Source organism: Chelonoidis abingdonii, chromosome 23, assembly GCF_003597395.2.
Source record: "Chelonoidis abingdonii isolate Lonesome George chromosome 23, CheloAbing_2.0, whole genome shotgun sequence".
In the NCBI taxonomy this organism is placed as follows: domain Eukaryota; kingdom Metazoa; phylum Chordata; order Testudines; family Testudinidae; genus Chelonoidis; species Chelonoidis abingdonii.
Window position 1 is genome coordinate 6,477,004 of NC_133791.1, and position 15,390 is coordinate 6,492,393.

At 40.6% G+C, this 15,390-nt stretch overlaps 1 protein-coding gene across 4 annotated transcripts in view; it reads left to right on the forward strand.

Annotated features, from left to right (window-relative positions):
• The window catches only part of NADK (NAD kinase), a 48,286-nt gene that overhangs the window by 370 nt on the left and 32,526 nt on the right, over window positions 1-15,390 (forward strand). For 3 of the 4 annotated variants that reach the window (XM_032780050.1, XM_032780051.2, XM_032780049.2), the window contains exon 2: window positions 7,545-7,764. In XM_032780050.1, coding sequence (XP_032635941.1) covers window positions 7,586-7,764 — 179 coding nt within the window. In that variant the 5' untranslated portion in view covers window positions 7,545-7,585. Of the gene's footprint in view, window positions 1-5,913; window positions 6,015-7,544; window positions 7,765-15,390 lie in introns of all 4 variants that reach the window. The other variant, XM_075060254.1, reaches the window with a different exon arrangement.

A 15,390-nucleotide genomic window follows, 5' to 3' on the forward strand; every position in this document is an offset into this window, starting at 1 on the left:
GGGGGGTCCTGGTGGCTGGTAGCCGGGTCGGAAGGGCCTGGCAGAGCCAGGGCCGAGGGGTTGCTCCTAGCAGATAGCAACGCCAGGTGCCAGGGCTGTTGTGAAGCAGACTTAGGGACTTGGTGTGTCACTTTCCCGGTTGGGGAGTGGGGGTGCCCGGTGTTGTCCCCTGAAGGGGAGCGCCCATGTCTCACGGCAAAGGGCCTGTCCTGGGGGAGCTGAGCATGCTGGGGCACCAGATTTTGTTGTGCCTGCAGGATGGCAGGTGGTGTGTTGGCATCAGCCGTGCAATGCCCCTCAGGAGGATGCTTGGCACACGACTGGCCTCTGTGGTTAGGCTTGGCAGAGTTCAGTTTTACTTCTTTTTTTATCATTTTGATGGATATCAGTGTTTATTTTAAGACTTTTTTCATTTTTATTGGTTTAAATTTTCACAGTTGTGCGAAGTTATGGGGTGGCCAGATAATGGGCAGCAGGTAACGATACTACTAATTTAATGACAGTAGACACTGAGCCACAAAAATAAAGCTTTGTAATGGTTAAAACATAAATTGTCAACATATCAAAATATACAAGTTAAATAGCATTAAAGCAATCTCTGACTTCTCAAGCAGCAAAGCTTTTTCTTTGCTTGTGTGTAAATTTCAGTTACAATATTTATAATTAAAAAGTCAATATTTTTGTTAGCATGTGGTGAAAACTGATGTTTACTAACATTTACCAATAAAAAATAATCAGTCCAAGCCTAAAGATATTTGGGTCTTTTTGGTGATTCTTGAAGCACTGTGGATGTACCATGTGCCACTCCACTGTTTATGACCTGTGTGTATCAAATGTGGCTTCATTGGTATAGGTCCTTAAACTGGTGACCAGCTGGCATGTGGTTCGTGCATATATATCTTACATAGAGAGTACCTCGTGGTGTAACTAGTTTCAGTGCAGGTTTCTTTAGCAAAGCTATAGATAGTCTCAAATGGTTCCTAAGAAACACACTGACAGACAATAACATTCTCACAGTTCCTGTCAACCAAGAATAATCATTCTTAAATCGCCACTGAGGGGATGGAAACACACAGATGTGCTCTCAGAGCCTTGGTGCAGAAAAAGAGACTACTCAACAGACAGAATAACTCCCTCTTGCCTGTGATTGGACTTTGTCATATGAAGGAGCTCTTAGCTGGTTAATAATGTGCCTTCTTTTTTATTAAACCACTCAGTCTTGATGGTTGAACTGTTGGGAAAGTGGCTGGGAATTTCAGTTTTGTTCTGGGCCTTGCAATCTAGTTATATCTGCTCTTTTTATCTATGCTCTACATTAGAGAGGAAGAGAAACAATACAGCTAGAATGTGGCTTGAAGTGTTGCCCAGATGATCTTGTGGAGGAGGGCTGCTGCAGAAAAGTTTCTACTCGGGTATTTTTGACTCTTTACAGTGGTGCTTTCTATTTTTCACTGGAAATAGAAGAGTTAGAAGTTGTATAACTATCCACTGGAAAGATGCTTCTGAGTCACAAGTGCTGTCAGTGATTGTCGTGTGCAGTACTTCTTGACTCCATCCACATGAGAAGGTGGGAGGGAAATCTGTAACTAAAACATAAAAAACCAAAACAAACACTTATCCAGCTGACACATGCTTCTTCATTGTTGGTGGGACTGAAGGGGAATCTTTGGATGCAAACAGCTATATAAGGAAATCCTCCATTTGACTGGTTCCTTGAGTTACTGAATAAATGACACAGAAGAGGCATAATGGAAAGTAATAGAAAAGGAAGCTAAGATAATGATTTCTGAATGTAACAGTCTTCTTACCCGTATGAGAATTACAGTAAGTCAGTAATAATGGTAATAGATCTGTAACAGATCAAATGGTGTGATCTGAACATCCAGTACAATTTCTTGTTATATCATACCATACATACATTTTTATTAGATATGTATGAAGGCTGTTATACAGTTCTTGATCTAACTTTACTTTGATCCCCTTCCTAAAGTATTAATGAGGGAAACACCCATATATACCGTATTAGATATTGTAAACACACTATGAAGGGATCGGTATAATAGCACAATTGTCCCTTCGTGGTCTCGCCCCACCTTACCTATCATCCCTGGTTCAGTATTGAGATGACAGCCTTCTCATATAATTGGCCCAAGACGCTAGCCTTTATTGCTCACTTGTTAGAGAATTCCAGAAGTACCTTCGTGCTTTTTCCCAGGCTGCTCCTTACGTTTGGGAGGAGTGACCCGTAAACATCTGCAAAACTAACTCATTATCCTCTTTCAAAATCTCCTCAAAGGAGAATTTTGCCAAGATGCCTATAAAAAACTTGAGAGTGGCTGAGCTGCTGCTGTGCTGGGAAGTTGCTTATCATGGTGACCAATACCGTTTCATTGTTTCCTTGTTCTCCCCCATCTGTATCAATTTCTTGTCTTTTTACTTAGATTGTAAACTCTTTGGATTAGGGACTATCGTGTTTTTTTTGTTTTTGTGTTCTGTATTTGTATAGCACTTAGCATAAGAGGTTCTGACCCATAACTGGATCTTCTAGACACTATGATAATACAAAGAATAAATAATTTTGAATTTAAAAGTTCAGACTTTTCCCCCCCTTTGATACTGTTATAGCTGTGAAAACTTGACATGTCATTGCCTGATGCTTTTTTAGGTGAATTTAATATAAGAATTGAACACTTTCATTAGAATGAATGGGTCTTACTAATGACACAGTATTCAAGCTACCAAAATAAATACTCAGTAATTAATAATAAATTTATTTATAAAGCTCCCTGATGAAATCACTAGGAGTGCTGAATAACAATCGTAAAAACAATTTAACATGAATTAAAAAAAATTAGACTTCTTGGGTGATTGTCATTTTAGTTGCTATTGAGCTGTCACCAGTATTTGGCTTTTGCTCCACATAAGAAATGAAACATATTGGTCACTTGGCACTATAGGCACTTGACTTGCTATAGTTAGTTCAAGTTTAGCTGATATTAGCTTAGAAGAACACAGAAATCCACTTCAAAGACTTACTGATAGACCAATAATTCCTTAAACACCAAAGAGGTAGAAGTAGAGGGTAGCTGAGGCATTGGATTGTCTTAAAATGTTAAGTTGATTCATAGATGCAGTGTACTGGGCTCACATACACTTCAAAAGCACCACTAGGCATAGATAGAAATAAAATTCTGTTTTTCTAACTTTCTGTAGGGCTTTCTTGGTGACCATCTAAACTGAAATATAATCTTGGTTACACTTTTTTACCTTATGATTTGCACATATTTAAAATGGAAACTTTCTGGCATATGCTGTGGGAAGGTTATTTTACATAATTTAGAATACTGTCCAGGATTATATCAAAACACATGTTTGGTGTCACTAACACCTGACAAACAAATGAATCTTTGAAGAATACTGTAAAAGCTACTTTAAAAGGTGATGAATGGACCCAAATAAACTGAATAAGGGTTTTTTTAGCACATCACATTTAAAATACTAATATGTTGAAATACCCCTTTCATATGTTATTTTAGGCATTTAATATCTAATATTTAAAGTGGCTTATTTCCTTAAACTTAGAGAATTTTTAAGTGAATTGTATTTTGATTAGTTCCGAAGCAGCTAGTACTCCTTTTGAGAAATTGTATAAAACCATGGTACAAACAAGAGCTTAGATGCATAATTTTCCATGTAAAAAAGTAATTTCTGTAGTATTAATGTACATATGAGCCAAACTCTGAATCTTTTGTGTGTGTGTGTGTATGTATATGTATCATCACAGTAGTTGTGTGTACAAATCAAGTAATTGGCTCACACATTAGTATGCCATTGTGCTCTTAGTCTGTCTAAAAGCCAGGCCCTTCTTTTGAAATTCCTAGATATGAGAAAAGTCAAAAGTATGTTGAAATGAGTATTTCTAAGCTCAAGTTCATAGGTGACTCTAAGCCACTAAACGTTTGCATCTTGGAAAAATGAAGGACATTATTGGCATGCATAAGTTATCACTTTATAAATTGTATCTATGTTTGTAGTTGTGTCCTTATGGAATGGGGACGTAATTCATGTCAGGAATGAAGGAAGTGGTGGTTGGTGATTCAGTAGGTGTCATTTCCATCTGAGTCAGTAATGAACCAGAGGTATTTTTGAAACTGTATTCTATGCTAGAGGCAATCCCTGTATCTTAAATTAGGGTGCTGTGAGGCTTAATATTTGTAATGTACTTTGAAACCATTGGAAAGTTGCTATAGCAGTGGTCACCAACCAGTAGATCATGATTGACTGGTCGATCTGGAACCTCTGACCGTTGATCTCAGTCTCAGTCTAAGATTGTCATGCCAACCCTCCTGCAGCCAAACCGGGAGATCAGCCGCTAACAATCCAGTGGCAGAGCAGGGCTAAGGCAGAGGCTCCCTTCCTGCCCTGGCTTGGCGCCACTCCCGAAAGTGACTGGCATGTCCAGCAGCTGCTCCAGGGGTGGAGGGGGAAAGGGGTTCTCCATGTGCTGCCCTTGCCTGCAGGCATCGCCCCCACAGCTCCCATGGGCTGGGAATGGGGAACTGTGGCCAAAGGGAGCTGTGGGGGCGGTGCCTGCAGACGGGGGCAATGCGTGGAGCCTTCTGCCCCTGCCGCCTCCCTGCCCCCGGAGTTGCTGCCAGACAAGCTGGCCCTTCCATAGGTGGCACAGGGCCAGGGTAGGAAGGGAGTCTGCCTTAGCCCAGCTGCGCGACTGCCCAGGAGCCACCTGAGGTAAGCAGGCCAGGGGGCTCCACGTGCAGCTCCCGGAAGTGGCTAGCATGTCCCTGCAGTCCCTGAGGTGGGCAGGGGGCTGTGCCCCTACAGCTCCCATTGACTGTAGTTCTCTGCCAATGGGAGCTGCGGAGTCAGCGCTCGGGCAGCGCGGGGCCGCAGGGATGTGCTGGCCATTTCTGGAAGCAGCGTGGGGCCAATGGAAGCCTGCCTTAGTCCCGCTGTGGGGCCGCCTGGGATCCACCTGAGGTAAGCGGTGCCTGGCCAGAGAACGCACCCCAACCTTGAACCCCTTCCTGTACCCCAACCTCCTGCCCCAGTGCTGAGTCCACGTGCGTCCAAACTCCCTCTCAGAGCCTGCATCCCAACTCCCTGCCCCAGCCATGAGCCCCCCCCCAGAGCCTGCACCTCTTCCTGCACCCCTGTCCCAGGCTCAGCCCAGAGCCCCTCCCGCGCTCTGAACCCCTCAGCCCCAGCCCAGAGCCCAAACCCCTGTCCTAGCCCAGTGAGGATGGTGGAGAGCAAGCGACAGAGGCAGCGGGATGGAGTGAGCAGGGCATGGCCTTGGAGAAGAGGCAGAGTGGGGCCTTGAGGATGGGGCGGGGCAAGGGTGTTTGGGTTTGTGTGATTACTGTTGTTTCTACATTTTCTTTAGGTAGATCCTAGGTTGCACTTAAATTCAAAAAGTGATCTTGTGCTTAAAAAGGTTGGAGACCACTGTGCTATAGGATAGCAAAGTATCATTACTATCGTTAGAAAGACAAGTTATGTGAAAATATACTCTGAGTACCATTCCTACGCCCAAAGAAGGGCTCTGTGCACGTTCGAAAGCTTGTCTTATTGGACCAACTTGTGCTGGTAAAAGAAAGATATTACCTCACCCACCTTGTTTTTCTAATATCCTGGGATCAGCACAGCTATATCACTGCAATTTACTATTATTAGCATATTTGTTTACCATAGAGATGTAAATATTGTTTTAAAAGTTAACCGTTTAAATGCTTACAATTATATCGTTTAACTGGTTTACCAATTAAAGGGAGAGAGGCTGGGGGTTAATAATTAGGGTAGGTTAGCTGAGAAGACTAATGCTTACTGTTGAATATTTTACCTCCCTAGTTTGTTTTTCCTAATTGATATCCCATACTATCACATTCTTCACAGTATGTACTAGGAAATCTGTTCAAAAGGAGATGCAGTTGTAAAAGTGCAATCCTTCAAATGTTATAGCAAGATAACCTATTTTCTGTTGATCTTATTAAAGAGTAAGTATAAAATATTAATCCAAGCTTAATTATTGTAATCACTGTTTATCCTTAGATTAGGTTCCCTTTTTAAACTGAAATTTGTTTGCTGTTTATATATAGAGAAGGATTCTTCATCAGCAGTATTCAGATGTGGATTTGCACAAACTTAGATTCTTAACATTTGTGGGAAAAGTAAACATTTCAAGGACTTAAAATGAGTTGGCTTATTCCATTGTTATCTTACATTCTCTAAGGAGGACCTGTATAATGTTTTATGTAGAGAAGCTACTCGTATGTAACTCGTTATCTACCATATCTGACTAAAAATATATATTGATATTGTAGCAGACTTTCAGGAGGCAGTTCTGTTAACAGACTGGTAGACTCATAGATCTTGAAGGTGGGAAAGACCTAGTAGATCATTTTATCCATTTATTTCCTTGGCAGTGCAGGATTATTTCTTACTTTCTTCTTGTGTTCAGTAGAGTTGGCATCAATGCTGGTTGTGTCTTCTTAAAATTCATGGTTTTTTTGTTTTTGTTTTTTTTTAAAGGCTAGAAATCTATCCCATGTAAAACTATATGCTCAGACTTGAGACTTGTGTGCCTGGCAGGGCCCCACCTTCTCTAAATAGGGTTTTAAGGAAGAAAGTCCACTTAAAGAGTTCCTTTTTCAGGTCCACTGCAATGATGTTCCTGACATTCTGCCAGTTGCTTAGTCTCTGATGGGAGCTGTGCCTGAAGTTACATTGCTGGAAGTGGTGGGAGCAACAAGAAGAACAGAGATCCCAAACTAACCACGTTTTTTTTTTTTGTTATCGTTTCATAAACTATCCAAAATCTCTCAAAATGTTTTAATTTTTTTACTTGAGCAGGACCATTCCTTCCACGTAGTTCAGTGTTCTGGAACTGCTTAACCAAATTTTTTTAGTTCTCGTTCATTTTCTCGACAGCTTTGTTGTTGATCACAGAGATATCAAGTTAATGGAGTTGCTTTAGTAGAAAAAAGTATTGGACTGCATAATGTGATGCCTTGTTTCCCGTTGTCTGGATTCACAGTTACTAAAAATACTCTTAAGACCAAGTGTATTGTACATTGCAACTTAGCAATGCCTATCTGTCCTGCTTACCTGATGACGATGAATCCAGGTATACGACAGTAATTGCAGATTTTGATATGTTACTTCTAAGAATGATGTTTGGCTTTTGTCCAGTATTCCTTTTATAACAGAAAGTGGTTACCACCTCTTTAAAATAGGATTGTAATGGTCTTAAAATTGCAGCCAAAAGTGGCCCTAAACAACCCAGGTAACTGGCATCATTAACACACATGCACTTCACTCGATCTCTCCATCCTATTGCCCATTTCTTTCTTGTGATTTGCCAGAGCACTGAAATTCCCCACAGGGTGGGAATCTCTTCAAGAATAGCTTGAGAAGTGTGTGTCATGTTCTATGTCTATGAACTTAGATAGTGTCCGTTTAATTTGTGGTTTGTTACTCTCCAAAATTTGAAATAAAGTAAAATCTTACTTCTTCTTTCCCCAAAGGAAGCTGTATTTCCCCCAGCTGAAGTTCCTTTACTTCCACCATGGAGACAGAACAAGAAAACCTTTGTATCGGTAAAGATGATGAGAGCTCTGAATCTGCTTTTCATTGCTCAGCATGTCATGATGATCAGGATTGGAGCTGTGCTAACCCTATCCGGGGTCGGGCTAAGACCCGCAGTTTGTCTTCTTCACCAGCCCTCGGAAGCACCAAAGAATTCAGGTATGAAATAAACTAGATGTGAATTTTCTATGCTGATGATTCTTTCTGAATGAACAGGAAGTTTCCTGCCTTTGTAGAAGTAGGGTAAAAGTGAAATTTACCCAAGTTTTGTGTTTGCTTTTCTAGTCTGTATTTACATAGTGAGGTAACCCTTAAATAGCTCCTGAGATTAGAAATATGTTACCAAGGGAAAAAAAGTCATTGGTATAATGTCTGCTGGCTTCAAGAGAGAATTTTGAACCTACTAATAGCTTTTCACATTTTTTTTCTTACAGAGCATAGGAATTGTAGATGCAGTGCATAGCTGCAGTGTTTATAATATACTAAAACAGCTTGCCTATAACTGAGAAAATAGATATACAGGTGTTCAAGTAATTTTTCTAGTTCTGGCAAGTTCTTTATAGGGACAGTTTTACAAGGATACATGTGGCTTTATTTAACAAAGGTCTGTAGTGTTTTACAGAGTAGATAGATACAATTTGTTACATTGTTGACAGTTTTAAGTCAACCATCATGCAAAGGATCCAACTTCCCGTTCTACACACCTTACAAAAATGTATGGAACAAATTGTGACATTGAGGTACGTTAATAGCTTGATAGTACTATAATCCAAAAGGAAGGTTCAGGCTTCCTTAAATAATAGGAGCAGAGCTGGGCTTTGATACCAGATCTTTCGCACAGCTCCACTTAGAGTTAGCATACATGGTAAGAAGAACCTGGTTGGATGTGTTTCAGCTGTATAGTATTGGGTGATGGCACGGAAGTCATTTTATTCATAGATCATAATCAGTGCACCGAGAAATGTCTATTGCCTTCCTCAGACCAGACTGTTAACCTACTAGTAATGCTCTTCTGTCACATGGGGAACCTGGATTTAACTTCTGGTGTGGCATTCCTCAGACCAACAATGGCAGGCAAAGACTGTTACGTGGAGGCAGTAAGCTATGCCAAGGGAGGGAGTATGTGGCATTATTGAACTCTGACCCTCCGGATGCCTAAGGGGCATGGACAAGATTCTAAAAGAGCTGCTTACCAGAGAGAATTGTCTCCCCCATTCAAACTGTGTTGCTAGCAGTATAATTGCTGCAATGTGGAGCATTTGTAGGTGAGACTATAAGGGTGGGGAAAAAGGAGTTGGGGGAGAAGGAACCCCAAATCAAAGACAGGAGGATCTCAGAACAGACTGTAGGATAATTAAATGTTTTCTAACAAGTGCAGCTTCTGCGGAGTTTCTTTAGGGACATAAAGCTAATGTACTTAAAAAATTTTGGAGAATGTTCTTGCAGGGTCAGTGGAAACCTTTTAATGCTTGGAGTTTCCTGTTATTGCCTATGGATGGCACAGTACAATATAAGAAAACAAAGTATTTATATAGAAATGTATCATATAATTAACAGCATTTAAGTGCAGAAATTTGATTATGTTCATAGGATTTTAAACACCTAATATTAGTCTACATGAGTAAAAGGCCTGTTGGCCTAAATTCTGCTCTCTTTCTAGGTGTGAATATTTCCAACTCATTATTTATTTTATTTTATTTTATTTTATTTTATTTTATATTTGTAGTTAGGAAACCTGCTTTTTTTTCTATTGGACACACATTTCTTAATTTGTTTCCATTTTCTTTTGTATAGCTTGCTCTCTGATGGATAGAAATTGCTCTGAAACTACAATCTATCTTTGCAGTCAGGGATATATATCCATTTGTGGTTTGAATGAGGTTTACTACTTAAAAAGATATTTCATTAAAACTTCCTTAAGTCACTCTTTCGCTGGGTTTGTGATACTTTCATCACCAACTCAAAGGAACTTGTAAAATGTCAAATTAAAATTATCTTAGGTTTGCTATGCAGTATTTGTAATTGAGTACTTCTCTCTGTGTATCAACTTAGCAGGCTCTCTCTCCACACAGTTGAATACATTTCTAAAGCACATTAGTATATTATAAATAGAATAGAAAGTAGTAGTAATGCTTCCTTATCTCTATTCACTTAATAAACTAATCTTATCCTTTGATTAAATGGCACATGTATTCAATCCCAATAACACCCTTACCTAAAACTTATTTTAATTATATAGTGCCTTAGAAAGATGTACATGGTGCTGTACATTGGGTAAATTGTATCAAAAATGAATTTCTTCATCAGAGTTGAGGATCTGATCCTCTAAGCTTCTGAGCTGCTTCTACTCTCAATGAATGCCGTAGGAGTTGAGGTTATGCTCCAGCATGCAGGATCAGGTCCTTAAAGATACAAATCCGTACAGTGCACAATGTTGTAATACTGCAAACACATGAAGTTGGGTATAACTTTCATTGCTTAAATGCCATGTGGGAAAAGAGGTTTTTAGAGGTGCCCTTTGTAGGAGGAGCAGGAAGGAGTCTCTTTCATGCCACATTTTGATAAAATATGCAGGTTAAAGGACAGAACAATTTGGGGGGTGGGGATTTGAGTGGATTGGAAGCTGTGAGAGAGGACATAGGCAAGGGAATAGTTTACTGTCCTAATTTAAAACATGATTATTTCAAAATGTATGGAGACTTTATCAGTGCTGCTTCATTCCTCTATACATACTCGTAATTCTTGTTCATCCTTAATATACTATTAAGAAATAGTGTAATTAAAGTCCTTGTATGTTTGTTTTTCTTCTTGCTAATAAATAAGGATAAGTATAAAAATCCGTCAATGTCTCCTCCTCTGATAGGTTCAGCAATGCTTGAAATTTATGCTAATACATTATACTGACACATCAGTTAAGTCACCTTGAAGAAGAGTTCTGTGTAAACTCAAAAGCTTGCCCCTCTCACCCAGAGAAGTTGGTCCAATAAGAGATATTACTTCACCCACCATGTGTTTCTGATATCAATAAATGCAGTTTTATTGGCCTGCTGGAAAGGGAGAAAATGTTATATTTCTGTTTATTAGTAGAATACAAATTTTATTAAAACTTTTTTTAAAAAATGTGGAAATAACAAGATGTCACCACAATCACTTGCTTGTATGTTGTATCTCTTTCTTCCACTGTTCATCTAATTTTGTATTTTGGCAGATTGTAAACTCTCTGGGGCTGGGAATGAGTCAGCACATTACATAAATTAATCAGGAACAGGAGATGCATATTTCCCTGTTATCACTTTTCAGTGGGAATGACTATAATGCTTATGGTAACACTTACATAGTGCTTTACAATCATTAGCTAATTGTTCCAATAGATATGGGAGGTAGGTAAATTTTATTCACATTTGACAGGTTGTGGGAGGTGGGTGGAAGCTGAGGCAGAAAGGTTGTGACTTCTCCAAGGTAAACTTGTGTTAGAACTGGCATTAGTCCCATGTTCAGGTCCACTAGACCATGCCCCTCTTTGTTTGAGGCTAAATTGAAATTCAGAACTCAAATTTTCATTGGAGCTGTAATGCAGGAATAGTTAATCTAATCCTTCTATTAAATGTACAAAACAAAAATCAGAACCTTTTGCAGTTACACTTGCCCCAATTCTTCACTCATTTGGATATGTTTGGTATCTTACTCTACAAGGTTTTGCAAGTTACTGCCTCAGCTCCTTGAGGCTGAGGAAATAAATACACCTCTTAGATTATATGAATGAATTATGGGATAAAATAATATGTAGTGGTTGGCAAATATTTACTCAGAATAAAAGTTGTAAGGAAAAAAATTCTTTTTCTTGATCTCCACACCCTGCCTGTCTTAGCTTTATGTAGCTTTTACTTCACAATAAGGACCAAAGGACTCATGGTCACCTGCATAAAAATGCTTAGAAAGCTGGGTTCTTCAGCATTACATTTGCTGAAAAATTAGGAATCTGTTTTTTTTTTTTTTTCCAATTTCTGAGCCAAAACCAGTGCTTATAGAAGTTTTCTAGGCCTGGAGGCATTTCTGATGGTCTGACAACCAAGACCCTCTGCAACAGTCTTTTACTTCTATGAGCTTTCTGCAAATTTTATTTGTCAAATAAATGTGGAGACTTCAGCATGGTACTGGGGAGTACAGGCCACTGGCTGCACAGAGGTGGGAGATAACTGTGCAGCTCCCACCCCGTCCTGGACACAGACTCAGTGGTGAGGCTGCACCCAACCCTGGCACAGCGCAAGGACTGGGCCTGCCCCTGAAACACCCCGGGGCCCTGCCCCTCTGTGTCAGGTGCACCAGGTGTGGTCAGGCAGATTCAGCAAGGCAGGATCCAAGTGTGGAGGGACTTAGTGTGTGTGGGGTACAGTGTTGGTTGAGAGCGTTCTGTGTGGGACAGTCTGGGTGTGGGCAGCTCAGTGGGGGATCCAGGGACGGGGGGAATCTGGATGCACAGGGGCTTGTTGGAGGGGGTTCTGGGTGCAATGGTAATGGGACTCTGCAGGGGGTAATAGAATATCAGAGATGGAAGGAACCTCAGGGGGTCATCTAGTCCAACCCCCTGCAAAGGAGGACCAGTCCCCAACTAAATCATCCCAGCCAGGGTTATGTCAAGCCTGGCCATAAAAACCTCTAAGGAAGGAGATTCCACCACCTCCCTAGGTAACACATTCCAGTGCTTGACCACCCTCCAAGTGAAAAAGTTTGTCCTAATATCCAACCTAAATCTCCCCCACTGCAACTTGAGACCATTGCTTCTTGTTCTGTCATCTGCTACCACCGAGAACAGTCTAGATCCATCCTCTTTCGAACCCCCTTTCAGGCATTTGACAGCAGTTATAAAATCCCTCCTCATTCTTCTCTTCTGCAGACTAAACAATCCCAGTTCCCTCAGCCTCTCCTCGTAAGTCATGTGCTCCAGTCCCCTAATCATTTTTGTTGCCCTCCGCTGGACTCTTTCCAATTTTTCCACGTCCTTCTTGTAGTGTGAATCCCAAAGCTGGACACAGTACTTCAGATGAGTCCTCACCAATGTCGAATAGAGGGGAATGATCACGTCCCTCGATCTGCTGACAGTGCTCCTACTTATACATCCTAAAATGCCGTTAGCCTTCTTGGCAACAAGGACACACTGTCAACTCATATCCAGCTTCTCGTCCACTGTAACCCCTCGGTCCTTTTCTGCAGAACTGCTGCCTAGCCATTCGGTCCCTAGTCTGTAGCAGTGCATGAGATTCTTCCATCCTAAGTGCAGGACTCTGCTCTTGTCCTTGTTGAACCAGATGAAGGTGGTTGGGGCTCAGCAGAGGGGTATCAGTGTGGGAGCCTCAGTGCAGGGGTCCAGATGCAGCTGGTTGGGGCTCGGTGGGGTGGGGTTCTGGATGCGGGTGGCTCATCGGGGTGGTGCAGGGAGAATGGGGCTCATCTGGGGAGGTTGGATTCTGTGTGTAGTGGGGGTGAAGTTTGGTGGGAGGGTCTGGGTGCATGGGTGTTGGGCGGATGGGAGAGCACTCCCTGTACAGGGATCCCTTCCCCTGCCGCTGTGGTCCATATGAAAGGTAGGACTTCTGGTCTGTACCAGAGTTAAACATCCCTAAACAAGCCAAAAATGACTTTGTAAATTATTTCCCAAGTCTTATAGAAGTGAGATTTTTGAGTTTAACTTTACCTTTCACCAGTCCTTAACTATTGTCAAGGAAAGGACTCAGATTGTTAACTAAATGCTTTGGCAGGTTGTCTTATGCCTCTGTTTCTTTACACAGTGGAATGATTAATCTATTAATTGGTATAACTCACTTTGTTGTTAATTCAGGAAAGAGTAGCACCTTATAGACTAACAGACGTATTGGAGCGTGAGCTTTCGTGGGTGAATACCCACTTCATCAGATGCATGTTGTTAATTGTTGTTCATCAGTTTAATTGATTGGTGTAACTGACTTCCAGTTAAATACTGGAAACCATAATATACCATAAGCAAAAATTCCACACTTCACTTTTCACTAAGGATTAAAAAATTGTACTTATCTGTGCAATTAGGAGCCTCTGTGTTTGGCTTAATCCTGCACATCCTGTCCTTTATGCTTCTTAGGGCATGTCTTCATTGCCAAAATAGCCCCCTGTGACAGCAGTTCTCAGAGCCTGGGTTCTACAGACTTGAGCTCACACTGCAGTGCTAAAAACAGCCATGTAGATGCCCCTGCTTAGGTTTTGAAACCTGAGGAGTGGAGTGGGGTTCAGAGCCAGAGTAAGAACATCTGTGTGGCTGTTTTTAACACCATTGCACAAGTTTGAGTCTGTTGACCCAGGCTCTGAAACTCACTGCTGCAGATGTAGACACATTTTCCTAGGCCTCCAGATTGGCTTATTACTATCTCCAAAACATCATCACATTTGATACTACCTAGATCAGTCTTCGGATGAAATTTTCATGGCATCTCATCTTCACTGCCACATTTATTTTTTGTCAAGTCACTCTACTTTTAAATGGGTTGGAAGCTCTTTTGACCCTAATGGCAATCAAGATTACTAAATTATATTCCTAGTTGTGCCATTAACTTTCTGTGACACCTTGATAAGTTATATAACTTCTCTGTGCCTGAAGTTAATCTTTAAACGGGTATCTATCCAATGTTAGGCTTTGCTTATGTTTGTAAACCACTTTAATCCTCTGAAAAAGCTATTCAAATGCAGTTTTATATTTTATCAATCAAAAGTCTACTGGCTCTGTGACGTACTGACATTCATTCTTAAATTCCATACAATCTGTTCATGTGATTTGACCACTGACTATCAACAAATAATAGTTTTTTAAAAATTGGTTTGGGACTAGAATGTCCACAGCAGAAAAGTGTGTGCATCAGCTTGCCATCACTTGTCTTCCTACCCTGATACTAGAGAGAGAGTGCTAATATTGCTGAATCCAGAAATTGTGAATTTTGTTTTTGTTTTCCCTCATTTGGGATTCCTTTACAAACTATGTAAATGAACTAGTGACTGCCTTTGTCATAGTGCAGTTGATGGACAGATTAATATTAACAAACAAACAAGGCAGATTGATGGTAAAGTAGGAATTTTTTGCATTTAATAGTCTATGTACCTCTGTGTGCCCTCCTTTAAACGTGATTGCATAATTCCAATCCTCTATTTTTCGGTGGTGATGGTACTGAAAGATTTCTCTAGTCATTGGCCACCTGTCTGCATCATTTTATAGTATTTTTCCACATAATTCAGTTAATTATCAGAAGTTGCCCTTTAATTTGGCTTCTTTAGCCTTTGACTATGCAAGAATTCTTTCAGTGGCTGCTGATGGAGAGAAAAGGAAGCTTTTTTTTAATGTTCCAAACAAAACTTTTGTAAGAAGAATACTAGTAATTTGGGACATGCACAAGACCCTGATACTGCAAATATGCACATGCTTAACTTGACTACCATGAGCAGTCCCATTGATTTAATGTTTCAAGTGCCTAAGTGTTTGCAGGATTGGGGCTGTTATGATAAGGCCTACAAATTTACCATCATCATGAGTTCCGTTTGTAAGAAGTGAGGCTAAATTCATAAAATGTCACAATCTATAATAACAAATGTGGATGAGAACCAGAGAAACTGGATTAGTCAAAACCAAAGATGGCACACTGATATAATCCAAGGACTGTTGAACTTATGGTTGTTAAAAACTGATATGTGGAGTCAAAAGTTAATGAACCAAAATTGGTGTGTTGGATATTAGGCCTAATTGGTGGACAAAATAATGAGGGGGTGGGC